At 32.2% G+C, this 13,906-nt stretch overlaps 1 protein-coding gene across 6 annotated transcripts in view; it reads left to right on the top strand.

Annotated features, from left to right (window-relative positions):
* Positions 1 to 1,485: 1,485 nt before the first annotated feature.
* The window catches only part of LOC143229625 (synaptosomal-associated protein 25-like), a 58,175-nt gene continuing 45,754 nt past the window's right edge, over positions 1,486 to 13,906 (top strand). For 2 of the 6 annotated variants that reach the window (XM_076462211.1, XM_076462210.1), the window contains exon 1: positions 1,495 to 1,636. Coding sequence is in view for 3 of the 6 variants with exons in the window: in XM_076462206.1 (XP_076318321.1) it covers positions 8,483 to 8,563 (81 nt within the window). In the remaining 3 variants the exon portion in view is untranslated. Of the gene's footprint in view, positions 1,637 to 2,021; positions 2,102 to 8,442; positions 8,564 to 13,906 lie in introns of those variants that run through there. The other 4 variants (XM_076462207.1, XM_076462206.1, XM_076462208.1 and 1 more) reach the window with 4 other exon arrangements.

Below are 13,906 nucleotides of genomic sequence, written 5' to 3'. Positions count from 1 at the left end.
CGAAGGTTCGAGTAACATGATGTTAATTCACAATAATTAAACAACAAAGAAAATTATTTGTAACCAGTTTCATAAAGCAAACCTGCGATAATTATCGTTTCTAAAAACACTAAATCATAACTCTCGAATTTAATTTGAAGGAAACAGCCGTGTGTGTCTAACAGGATGCCAACGCAGCTGCAAATGCAGTAAAACTGGCGTGAAGTACAAGATGCTCTGTAATCCATACGATTATTAATCATGACAATGACATCGTATATGAATGTCAAGCACCACCTACTTCAAAGGAAAATAACTACAATCATACAGTCAATTATATAATATACATTGAAAGTATACCATTTCATTTGATAAATCCTTGCTCTTAACAACATTGGCACAGTATCTCAAGTTTAATACTGCGCTTCAGTTTATGAAAAAGTTTAGTTGTCGTCAAAAGTTATTATGATCACCAGATATGTTTATAAGTCACATACTGACTACACTGATAGTGCATTTTCCCTCAATAAGCAGGTTTAATCGTTGGTTTTGTGTTTCTGTTAGCCTATAAATCAAATATGGTCAAAATCAATTCCATTTCGCGTCCATTTTAAAGTCCAAAATGACTGACACATAACGAATACTCTAATCAAAATTACTGCATACAAAAATGTGGGAATTGGGCATAACTACTTATATGTGCCTCAGAAATACAGATTTTAGTTATATTGATTGCCAATTGTGGCCATTTTGAAATTCAAGATGGGGTCATGATAAGGCAGTTTCAGGCTGTATTCCTCTCTGAAAGGGTTTAGTGTGAATTTGTCTAGCATTTCACATTTTTGTCACAAGATGCATAATCATTTTATAAATTTGTCCTACTAATATTTATTTTATTGATAATATTTTGTAAGTATGGTTTTATAACAATGTTGTTTCTAAAATTTCTAGGATCATGTTTTGGCTAACATAAAGTTCAAAACAACGTTTTATCGGTAATTTAATTTAATTTTTATCATATTTTATAAAAACCTTGAAGAAGCTATAATGGTGAAACATATGTTGTTCGATTTGTTTGTTTGTTTGTTTTGGAATTTCGCACAAAGCTACTCGAGGGCTATCTGTGCTAGCCGTCCCTAATTTAGCAGTGTAAGACTAGAGGGAAGGCAGCTAGTCATCACCACCCACCGCCAACTCTTGGGCTACTCTTTTACCAACGAATAGTGGGATTGACCGTCACATTATAACGCCCCCACGGCTGGGAGGGCGAGCATGTTTGGCGCGACTCGGGCGTGTTGTTCGATTAAATAGATTTTGTTGTAATATTATGGCCGTTTGTTTCTAATGTTGCTCTAGTTATAGCTTATTGTGATAAATTTTATGAAATATTTAATCATAGTGTTTGATAAAATGTGTAAAATCTTCAATACAGATAAAAACAAATAGAAAACTTTTCTCCACTTTTTTCTTAATATAACGTTAAAGCGATATCAACCAGGTAGCGCTGTTGAAGCCTTTTATCATCTATGCTTTTCACGCAACTGTTGTAGGGATGAAAATCAAAACAAAACTAATTATTCGCTACGGATTATGTGTCGTACCGGTAATAACCAGTGCGGAGAAACCGCATCGATCTGTGTAGTTGTATGTAATAAAGGTAAAAATCGCCGTTATTTTTATTCTGTGGGAGGTCACTGATGCTGTTTTAACTTAGGGTAGTGATAATTACTTAATAAAAATAACCAAAGCATATTGTTTTATACATGTAATTAACACACGCCCTTACGATTGTTTTATAAGAGGAATAAATAACAAAGTTTTCGAAACATTGAGAATTTAATGATATAGTTCGGCTCCTTTATATTTAAGAGTTTAAAGTGAAATATTAGTTTTTGAATCAAACGAGCTTGTAAGTTGTAGTTGTATCACCATTTGTAGAGATCGAATAAGTAACGCGTTAGAGGATTTCACGAGAATTCTTACCTGAAGTCATAGGGGACCTACGTTTTCCACTTGTAAAGTGGTTGTGTTGAATTTTATAGGTTTTGCATAAGTCTGCTTGTCCTTCGGTTTATAGCGTGTGCTGTTGCAAATTTAGACGAATTGTTTTTCCGTTGAAAAGGTAAGCCTGAGTAATCCTAGTAGTGAGTTTGAGTACTTGCTGTTATCCCCTAGTAGCAAATTACAATTTACTTTTTACCAGTGGAACAACAATGACTAAGAGCTTAAATTTACTTGATAAATACAACTGTTACAGCCTAAAAGATTATTCTCACTCTCATCCATTTTGTATTTTAATTTATAAGTTGCAACATTGTCATTATCATCGGTCTTCTAGTCAACGTTGATACTGCCTTATGGATGTAAAGTTCAATGCACGAAATTTATATTAAAAATAAAAAAGTAGAGATGAAAGTTTATAAATATATTTCAACTTCAGTATCACTCGGTATTTAAATAATTACTTAATGTTTACGTAGCTCAACATTCAGCAAAAATTTCAGACTATCATTATTAGTATTAAGTAGGCACTTCTACTAAGTAGTTTCCTGTTTCTTTATTCCAAGTACATCTTAAATTTTGTAATAATAGAGTTCCAAAGTTTTTGTCCTATCACACTCAGTATTACTATTACTAGTAAAACTATATAAGCAAGTGTGATCAGGTTAAGATTAATCATCAACAGTTTTAGCAATACCCATTATTTTACTTGTGTAATAAGTTGATTTTGTCACTACATTTGGTTAGTGTTGTACAAGTAAGTTTCCAAATCATTTATTTTTGTAAGTTGTAAATATACATAACAACAGTTTATAAACATTTAACAAGTCTTTGACTCCATGAGGTACTCCACCTCATTATTAGACTTTTTGTTTAATAATCTGAAACATGCTTGTTTATACACAGTTGGAAAAATAAGTGTATTGCTTGCTGTTCAATTGTTTGTTATTATGAAACCAATTTGAGACTTTTTTTTTCAAACTATTTTACCAATTTTCTGAAAATATAGCTTTATAGTTGTTTTTTTGTGCATGTGTTTGGTCTTATAAAATGTTTATAAAACTCTACAATAACCTGCAAATTGAGGACTGGACCATTTTCTGATACAATGAATTGTGTGTACATACAGAGGAAATGCCAAACTTAAATGTTTGTTGCTGTTCCATGTAAAGGTTGAAAATGTATCTGTTATTTTTCTTTATCTTCAGTAACCTTACAGCCTCATTACTAACTAAGAGTGTCTTTTTCAAAACAAATGTGGCAACCAAAAACAACAAGAATACCATAGTACAAAAGCAGCCTCATTATACTTTGTCACTTCTTTTTTTCCCTCTTAAATTTGTAGTATTAAGGTACATTGATTTCTAACAGAAAAGTATCAAGTCTCTAAAATACAGCACATCCTGGAAGTTTTAAACAAAGTATGAAATAAACATAGATAGCAAAGGAATAACAAGCAAACATGGCAAAATCAAATCTTCATTCACAGTAAGAATATGCTCAGGTCTTTATTTGTACTGGCCAGCTTCTACATTCTGTACTGAACTCTGGTTGCTGTATCTTTGAATGATACCTATAGAAAAAAGTTGACAAAAACCAAGAATATTGATAGTATCACACTTCTAAATGTGATAACCTACAATCCTAAGTTACTTATATCAATCATTCCCATTATACATATTCATGGAAAATGACCCCCAACCTTTACTTACTTGAACCACCCTTTAAAATGCACATGGTCTCTTTATAGGAGATCATGGCACAGAAACAGGATCAAGTAAGTGTAATTTTTTATGGTGCACAACCATTGTCTGAACTTGACGGTTATTGTAAGTTTCTGATCCTTGCACATTTGTTTTACAAGGCTGTCATTAACTACATGGAGGACATTTGTATTGAAATTTACCTGAATGTATCTGGGTAAAGATGTATTCTTTACAAGGTGTGGATAGGTAAAATATTTTCCAAAATAATTACCATCTACTGACACTAAAGCTGTTCTTTGACATCAGTTTTGTTTATATAAGCATCAATCTTGCATGCTCCAATCTTTTATACCACATGTCAATGCTCTTGGCAATGTCTAATTTGCAAATTTCTCCACCCTCATCAGTGTTCCCTATATCCTGATATTATATATAGGTACCTCACTTAGATAATGTAATCACTTTTTTTTTTGACAGAGCTTTGACTATGGTATTCTCTGATGAAATGTTATGCATCTTCCCATTGTGGATTGTGATTTACATGCTGCCTTGTAGATTTCAGTATAATTATAATTTTCTTGAAAAAAACTAATATGGATGTGGCATGTGAGGATGAATTCTTTTATCACTGTTGTAAGCAAGTGGCTGATCCAACCTCCCCTTCTCCTTTGTTAGTTTGTGTCTCTACATTGTTGTGGGAGGATCACTTTCAGTTGAGGCTGCTTCTGTTTAGGTCAGTTGAGAAATGGAGATATTCATTTTACCTGGGATATTTTCTCCTAGGGTTTCTGAAGTTTTTTTATTTGTTTTTTCCTGGTGGGATTGGGACACAGTTTTCTGACACCTTTTTTATTAAATCAGATTTTCACAAGTCTGATTTGGATCAAACACCTACTCCTTTTCTTTAATTAATCATTTGGTTTTGTGTGCTTTGGGGCTTTACTTTGTCCACTTGAGTCTACTCCTCCTTTATTGTTTGAAAGATTGGGGTACTGTTTGATTTTTTTTCCTTCTTCACCTGACAATTCTGCTTCATACCAGAAGATTTATTGTTTTATTATGTGACCAGATAGATAGGCCTTGTACTTTTTTTTTTGTGAGCATGTTTTGGTTTTCTACATTCTAATGGAAGTATATTTTTGCTTGCTAACTTGTTGGTGTTATAAGTTGGAGGTGTCATATTTATCATTTTTTCTCTTTTTCCTTAGGTCCAACTAATACCTGATAGGCTCTTTCCCAGTCTTGGACAACTAGGAAATGGAGTACATTGATCTCCAGTTTTTGTTTTTTAAATTTCTGCAGTCAATTATAACCTTATCATTTGCTTTGGCCTGTCAGGCCTGGAAGTGTTAAGTGACTCATTTTACCTCCTTGTGGTGAATATCTTTACTTTGTATTCACTGGGGTCCTTCAATTTTTGTAATGTTTCCCATTTCCTTAGAAGTGGATACATAAATATCAATTTTGCATATTTTGCTTTTTACAGATGGAGTATCTTCTGAGTTACATCTTGTCAGACTCAGCACATTTGTTCTTTGATGCCTATTTCATTTATCCAGTGAGGGACTTTTTTGGGCCAGTATTTAGAGTTTTTTTAATAATTTTCTCTCACATTCTTTATGTGATCTGGCATCCTTCTTCTGGGAATTTCCCCTACGTAACCCCATGGTACTATTAACAACATATGCTAGATGATGAGGACGAGGGATACTTTTGTTGCCATCATGCAGCTCTCTCTTTTGCAGGGTCCTTTATATCTTGCTTTCGCTGAATCCCGCTTTGTGGCAAATGTTGCCCAGACAGGTGTGCTTTTGATAATCGAGATCCACACTGGCAACAAGTTGAGTATTCTTTCTACTAGTCATAACAGGCTCTGGTTTACAAGGCTGTCATTAACTATGTGCAGAAAATTTGTTCTGAAATTTACCTGAATACATCTTAAAATGTATTCTGCACAAGGTACGAACAGGTAAAATTGTATTTGTTTTTAATCATCACACTCCCTATTTCCCTATCTTAGAATTAAATTTTAAAAAGTTAAAGCTGTGATTTAACTGGCATGATTGTAAGACCCAGTCATAATCTCACACCACACACACAATCCCATGATAATCACTTAAATATAACATAGGATAACTTTGTTCAAATAGATAGGTTTTAACAACCTGATAATCTCAATCAGGTTTAAATGAAAAACTAAAAAGATAAAAATACAGATACCTACATATATTTATTGTACTAAGGAAAATGTTAAACTAAATAATAAGATAAAATTGGTTATAAAATTAAAGAGGATTGAAATAAATTATAAAATTGATAAAATTGAAACTTACAGAATATTTTAATCTACATAAATAAAATCATTAAATTGAAAGTTAATGTTAAATTGCATGAAACTAAAATAAAACTTCATATACTATTTAAATCAAAGTATGAAGAAATACCAAATTAGGGTGATGAAAGTAAATGAGAAACAATTTAAATAAAATTTAAAACATGTAATAACATGAAGAATAAAACTGAAAATACAAAAGTTTTTATCAATTATTCACCTAAAAACAAGTTTAAACATAATAGGAATGAAATTAAACCTTTGAAACAAAGTTGAACTCAAACACATGGAAATTATGAGTCATTTACTGAAGTTCTTGAACAAACTCAAAAAATTTAAAGTAGGGAGTAAATAATTTGATACAAAACTAAGCAAGATAACATAAAATGAATGAAAAAAGAAAAAGTATAGTCAATTAGTATTGTAAAAAAATACACCAAAAATGTGACAGTTACTTGAAATTAGATGCAAAATAAAACAAACAAAATATGAACTTAAATTTCAAATTAAATTAAGTTTGGCCCAGTCTAAACAACAACTAAAAAATTAAATAAGGAACACAACAAAATGCAGATCTGTTTATCCATACAAAATGTGCCAGTTCTTTTGCATCTACTAGTGTTCATCACTGGGAGTCTCTTTCATTGGTTAAGTTCATCCTGGCAGAGAGTTCATGTCTTAGTCCAACCTATACTATAGCCAAAAACTGGCTGTGGATTTACAATAACTTTTCTTTCTGTTTGCACTGAGTCTGATTGATCTGGACTAGCAAGTAATATGCTTCTCAAGGGTTGCTGGTTGGTTGAGACTGATGTGTGATGTTGATTGGATTGGATCAAGATATCTCTAATAGACTTCCTGGACTTAGAAGGGTACTGTATATTTGGAAACAAACTTTTAGATCCCAGATTGTGTAGACTTAGAGTTAGTTAATGGTAGAAATTGATCCAACATGCCATAGTGATTTAGCACCTTTATACCTCACATGGAGAACCAATGTTGTCTCTTTGGAGCAGTATCCATCATTGTGGTTGGCAACATCAGATTGTAGGTGGTAGTCACATCTTGGTACCAGGTTGCCAAGTCAGACTAGGCTCAGGTTGGGTTTTGCCACTGAATTTTGCAACATTCATGTCCAATCTGTATGTTAGTATAAGGAGCAGGCACTTGTGGTCCATTGCAGCAGTATGGCTATTTATTATGCTGTCTTGCTGGTAATGAAGTGATTTAACTAGTTGTGAAGAATCATGACTTTATATTGCAAATTAGACTTGAAATTCCTAGTCAAATCAACCTGGGGTAAATCAAAATATTAGCAAGCAATGGAAGGTTAAACATTATGATTGGACATTTTCTAGGAAAATTTTCCAAGCAGGATGAGATATGCATTATAATAGCCAGCAGCAAATTAGTTGATAAACTAGTTTTCAACATTTGGATCTTAATTAATTAAATTAACATATCAAAACTAAAAAGTATACTAGTTTTTAACAAGTTATTTAACTGATGGATAAGGTCATGATATTTTCCACTTTCACATTTAGCTTTTTAAATTAGCAGAGTGTTAAGTGGTATTTTTCCTTTTATCTATTACATAAGGAATATGTTTGTTGGCAAACACTATGGTGATGCTTTTTTGTATAAGTGTGAACTTTCAGAAGTTGACATAATAATATTTGAGCCCTTTTCTACACATTACTTGTATATTTTTTTTAGTTCTCTCACTGTTCCCTACCTAAACTCAGCCTCTGTATCACCTTCAGACAGCCCTATCTTATTAATGTTGCACATCAGATTTGTTGGAGTTTGGATAAAACTTGAAGTAAAAATGTAGCAATCACGTGACAATTTTTATTGTAATAAGGGTGGTAGAAAATAGGTACCTACCATGAAGTAATGAAAAACACTAGATGATGGTCAGATTTCTATGGAAAAAAATTATTGCATGAAATCTAGTAGAAAGTGCAAAAGAAACAGACAAGAAATGACATAGATATGTGATTCATCACAATAAGAAGAAACATAGAACTTGTAGTTTTAATAAAAATCAATGACTTGTCAAATCTTGTGTGCATGCATGTTACTCGTTATTAGTATTATTCATCCTTTGGTTTAATATTTTTAGTAATCGTGTACTTATTTTTACTGTAAGTTTAATTTAACTGAGTTAATGAACCTCCAAGTTACAAATTAAACATCTTTCATGATGTATTATGGGGTATGAATAATTCACACAAAATTAAAACTATTTCTAATGTTATAGCCATGGCACTAGTTTTAAAAAAAATTGATGAGAAATGGACTTGGTTATAGAAGGTGTGGATAATTGTAGGAAAAAAAATTCAAATTTGAGGGTAATAATAGTATTTTTCTAGGACTATTTGCTGCACAATGTGTTTTAATACTAATGTGTTTTTTTTTCAGTTAGGAAAAAAGTCCTAAGACATATCAGAAACTAATTACTATGTCTGTGCTACACAATGGTGCTGCTGGACCAAATGAACTAGAACAGCTTCAAATGAAAGCTAATAAGATCACGGATGAAGTAAGTTATAAGTTTATAACACACCTGCTACTCATTGCTGAATTTTGCAGATACCAGTCATCTACTGCATCTAGCCCTTTTGCTACCCTAGCCTGGCCTCATGGTGTATTCTGTGGCCTGATATCTGTGCCACAAATTGTGATACCCCATGACCTGTTGTACCTCAGTTTGGATGTAGCCCTCCTGAAACAGTGTGAATGGCTCTGCAAATTTCAGTTTCAGTTAGTTTCTAACAGATTGCACACTCTTTGAAAAAGTCAGTTCCAGTAAAAAAAAAATCTATAAACCAAGCATTGTTTCAACAGTAGATATCTTTCTAAAATTGAGTTTTTTTCCTTTACAGAATTTGTGTCCTTTCTCATAAAGATCTATTACATGAGAAATCACTGGTGCATACATTTAGAAATCCTAGATAGAATTCATATTCTACAGTAAGCATGCTGAATTTTTTAAAAATGATAATTTAAAAATATGCAAGTTTGAACAAGCCTCATTGTTTTCTAATTGTTGTCAGTGCATATTATCTGTAGGAAACAAAAAAGTTCTGGACATATCTTATATTTTCTACATTTTCCAGTTGTTACTCATCTCACTCCATGACCATCACAATTCAAGAGTCTGTCATTATATTTAAAAATTTGTTGTATAATCTAGAAACAAAATTGCAGGGGAAACTGTTTAACATTTTTAGTAGCACTTAATTGATAGCAACACATTCCATACTATTTGTACACTAAATGACATGAATAAAATTATTGTTATCAGAAGAAGCAATATTTATTTATTTTTGCTGCCCATTCATTAAAATATACCAGTATGTTGTTCTAGCACATTCTACCAGAAGAAAAGCACTGAATTTTATGAGTAGTGTAGTTTATTAAATTGAAGAGAATGAGTGTAGTGAAACATGTACAAAATGCATAAATATCAATATGTTAATGTGTAATGAAATGAAAAAAATATTGTTACACCTGTTTTTTGTTGTTTGTTTTTGGATATTACTGTCCTTGTTTTCAAAATGTATAGCTTTTATGGTAAAATCGGCTCTTCTTTGAAAACAAACCTGGATAATATTACAGCTAGGGTAGTTTTATAAGGTAAGTTTGGCACACTGACATGGTAATAGCTGTAAATTTATAATACATATATATGAAATTTTGTGGGAAACACCATTTGCAAAATGTTATTATTTAGAAATAAATAAACATTTTGTTATAATAAGTGGTCAGATGTGTAAGTGAATTATGGTTATTGTAAATGTCCCAGCGTACATATACAGTTTGATTAGTGTGTAAATCAATACTATTATCCCACAATATTTCTTACAGTATTACCAATTATTATTATTTATATCAAGCACACTTGTCATGAGCTAAGATAGATGCTATATAATTATCTTTAAATTTGATCTCGAATGTATTTGTAAATAATGTGTCACAGACAAAGGATGTTGCTTTTGTTGACCTTCTTGTATAATATGCAGCATCACAGGAATAATATCCTATGTAGGTCTTGGAACTGAACTATCTCTAAAGAACAGAGGCAGCTAGAAGGAAGCTTACTTAATGGTTTTCTCTAAAAAGTGCTTAAATTGAGAATAAACAAAAACTATGAAAAAATTCTTCATGAAAATAAGAAAATAGAAAAATATGATTACATACCATATCAGAAATTAGGACTGGGTTGTGTGAAGACTCATCAAAAATCACCAACAAACACATTTTAGATATAACAAACATAAAGATGATAAAAAATAAAGAAAATCATTCAATAGATGGCACTAGCATTCAACTAGACAACTGAAGGAAAATAAGTTGAGTTTTGTTCACCATAATAGTGTTATCTGTCTCTGATTTCATCTTTTCTTAATTATAAACTTTATTTTGAATTAGTTAAGGCTTACTTCTAAATCCAACATTGACTATTTTTTGAACTACAAAGCAGTGTTGCACATGTCTTCACTCTTCTTTCTGAAAACACATTGAATTCACCATCACCAGTATTGTTCCTTGACACTTAAACCAATAAACTAATGATGAACATGAAGCTTATTTAAGAGCTTTTTGCAATGTCCAACATTACAGTAACCTTTTCTGAGGAAGCATGCATGTGGTATTCAGGTACACAAATATCCTACAGCTAATCACAGGTTCTCACAAAAATGTAGTTTCAGAAAATGTTATGTAGATAATCAATTTATTATGAACAGCAAAGAAAACACAAAAACAAGTGAAGGAACTAAACAAGTCTTTAATCTTAATAGTTATTGGTTACCAACTGATTAACTTCTACTTGTTTCAGTTGTGATTGGGTGCTAAATTATGAAAAGCTTTCCAGATGCATCTCCATAGGGCAAACATGAGGAGAATAATGTTATACCACACTTTCAAGTCAGACAAAAGAGTCTTAATGTGGTTGGTATCCTCTAACTGTTAGATTATAATTATCTATGTTGCCAACAATTCAAAATGGAGAGTGTGATCAACTTATACAATTATCTGTGCCTCATGAAGTAGAAACAGGCACAAGGTCGAACTGTAATGATGTTCTATAGATTTAAAATATATGTATAAACTTTTAATGTCCATAACTAAAACAGAAAAGTTACCCAAATATATCTAAATGCAGATATGTGTTCCAAACTATATATATATAGAAGAATGATAAATTATTTCAACTGTCATAATTTTCTTTCTTTATCTTAGGATCTCCCAAGACCTGAATATTAAAATTAAACTTTAATGGATGAATACCAAGCTAATTATCACAATTGTTTCCCTCAGGTGACATGCAAGACATCATGACACATTCATGAAGACAAAGAATTCCCTATAAAGTCAAATAACCATTTAAAGCAAATAAATACAAAAACAAAAATAGAACTTCCCTCCAGTGGTATAGTTATAAGTCTGTGGACTTTTAATGATAGAAACCAGTTTCAAGTATCCATGGTGGGCACAGCATAGATAGCCCATTGTGTATCTTTGTACTTAAGTACAAACAAACAGAAAAATATCATCACAATGAAATTGAAGGCTTAGATAAATACAATGATTTTGCAGTATATTTTAATGTGAGGGAATAATCCAGACTTAATTATGAGCATTACCAGCACTTACATGCTAAAATGTGTCGTTAATGTGAGGGAATAATCCAGACTTAATTATGAGCATTACCAGCACTTACATGCTAAAATGTGTCGTTAATGTGAGGGAATAATCCAGACTTAATTATGAGCATTACCAGCACTTACATGCTAAAATGTGTCGTTAATGTGAGGGAATAATCCAGACTTAATTATGAGCATTACGGCACTTACATGCTAAAATGTGTCGTTAATGTGAGGGAATAATCCAGACTTAATTATGAGCATTACCAGCACTTACATGCTAAAATGTGTCATTAATGTGAGGGAATAATCCAGACTTAATTATGAGCATTACCAGCACTTACATGCTAAAATGTGTCGTTAATGTGAGGGAATAATCCAGACTTAATTATGAGCATTACCAGCACTTACATGCTAAAATGTGTCGTTAATGTGAGGGAATAATCCAGACTTAATTATGAGCATTACCAGCACTTACATGCTAAAATGTGTCGTTAATGTGAGGGAATAATCCAGACTTAATTATGAGCATTACCAGCACTTACATGCTAAAATGTGTCATCACACACAAAGTCATGGTTAACTCATTTGGAATATGCTTGAAGTTTGCAACATTCTTTTAAGCAAACGATCAGGCTTAGAACAATAGGGTGAATTGTGTATTTTCACCAAACCTACTGCTCAACACGCTTTGGCAAATAATTGGTAGTTGAAGTTATGTATTGTGCCTTTGGTCTGTTGGGATTTCTTCCAGGCATGTCAATATGTGATATCCATTATTGAGCCAGTGTATCTGCCAACATGTTAGGAATTGGATAAGCTAGAGCCCATTTCTTGAAGTATTTGGTACTGACCAGCACATATCAATTACTTCTTTCACTTTGGAGCAGAGGACCAGCAGCATCTAGGACCACTCTCTCCAGAGGGTATGCTATACCCAACAGAGCTTTCTTTGAGACAGCTAATTTTTCTTTGGAAAACTTCATGTGATACATTATCTGTGCCATCACTAAATATCTTGATAAATATGCAGCTAGAAAAACTACTCTTGCACATTTGCAATAGTTATTGGCACTCCCTAGTTCATCTTGTTCTTGCATTATACAAAGTCTGAAAAATTTCCTACCTTATAGATAGTGGGATCACTATCTGTATCACAGATTGCCTGTTATCTATTGGTGATTAAAAATTATGGTACAACACACCATCCTGCATGCATCAGTAATAATCTTGTCAGTTTGGACACACACATGAGGTACCTTGATACTTGACAAGTAACATCCATGCTGGGTCTGGGTTCAACAGTTGATCTTCCTGGGTGCCCACCCAAACACATTGCCATTGATCATACAGTTTGTTGACACTGCTGTTGCAGTAGCTTTAAAAGTTGCTTGGTGTCTAGGATCTGAGTATTCAGTGAATGAAAATTATTGTTGACTATCAAAATAATCTCTTGGCATTCCTGTGGGTCTGGCCTAGAATGTCAAGGATCTTAAGGACAAATAATTTGTGTTGGAATGTTTGGAAGGTTGGAGATATGACTCAGAAAAAAATCAGATATGTATGTATAGTCTATTTTGATATGATGAAAAGGTATCTGTGGGTCATTTTATCTGAAATAGGGAACTTTCAGGATCATCTTCATCTGTTGCAGCAACCAACTGATATTTCATTATGTAAAGTATATACTCTAGAAGGCACTTTTGTGCTCAATATTAAATAACTATTGAAAAATTGGTAGAAGTAAATACACCTGGAATACATTTTTCAGTATCCAATCCATTTTTGTGTATTGTGTCTACCAAATATTTCTTTAATGAGTGTTTTACATGAAATATAATTAAACAATGACTCTTAAAACCATTCTATTAATGAGCTTTGAACCTTGATTAATTTTATTTTAAGGAAAAGGGTGCATAAAACATAATTAAGAATGCATAAAGCATAATTTTCATACATATTAAGATCTCTGAAACATGTTATTATTCATTTATTTTTGTGATATCTAAATAATATTTACATGATGTGAAAATTTATCTTTTAACCATAATTAATATAACAGATAATATGCAGTTTGTTTAATAAAGGCACCATGATTCAAATTGTAAGGCTAAATAAAGTATATAAGTACATAAATAAGTTGATACTGTTCACATTATATGTTGTTTATGATAAGCAAAACCAATCATTTTATTTTTTAGGAGAATCAAGACAAATGTTACTGCATTGCCTTC

Source organism: Tachypleus tridentatus, chromosome 10, assembly GCF_004210375.1.
Source record: "Tachypleus tridentatus isolate NWPU-2018 chromosome 10, ASM421037v1, whole genome shotgun sequence".
Taxonomy (NCBI): domain Eukaryota; kingdom Metazoa; phylum Arthropoda; class Merostomata; order Xiphosura; family Limulidae; genus Tachypleus; species Tachypleus tridentatus.
The sequence above is the reverse complement of the archived record's forward strand: the minus strand, read 5'-3'. Positions and strand labels throughout refer to the sequence as shown.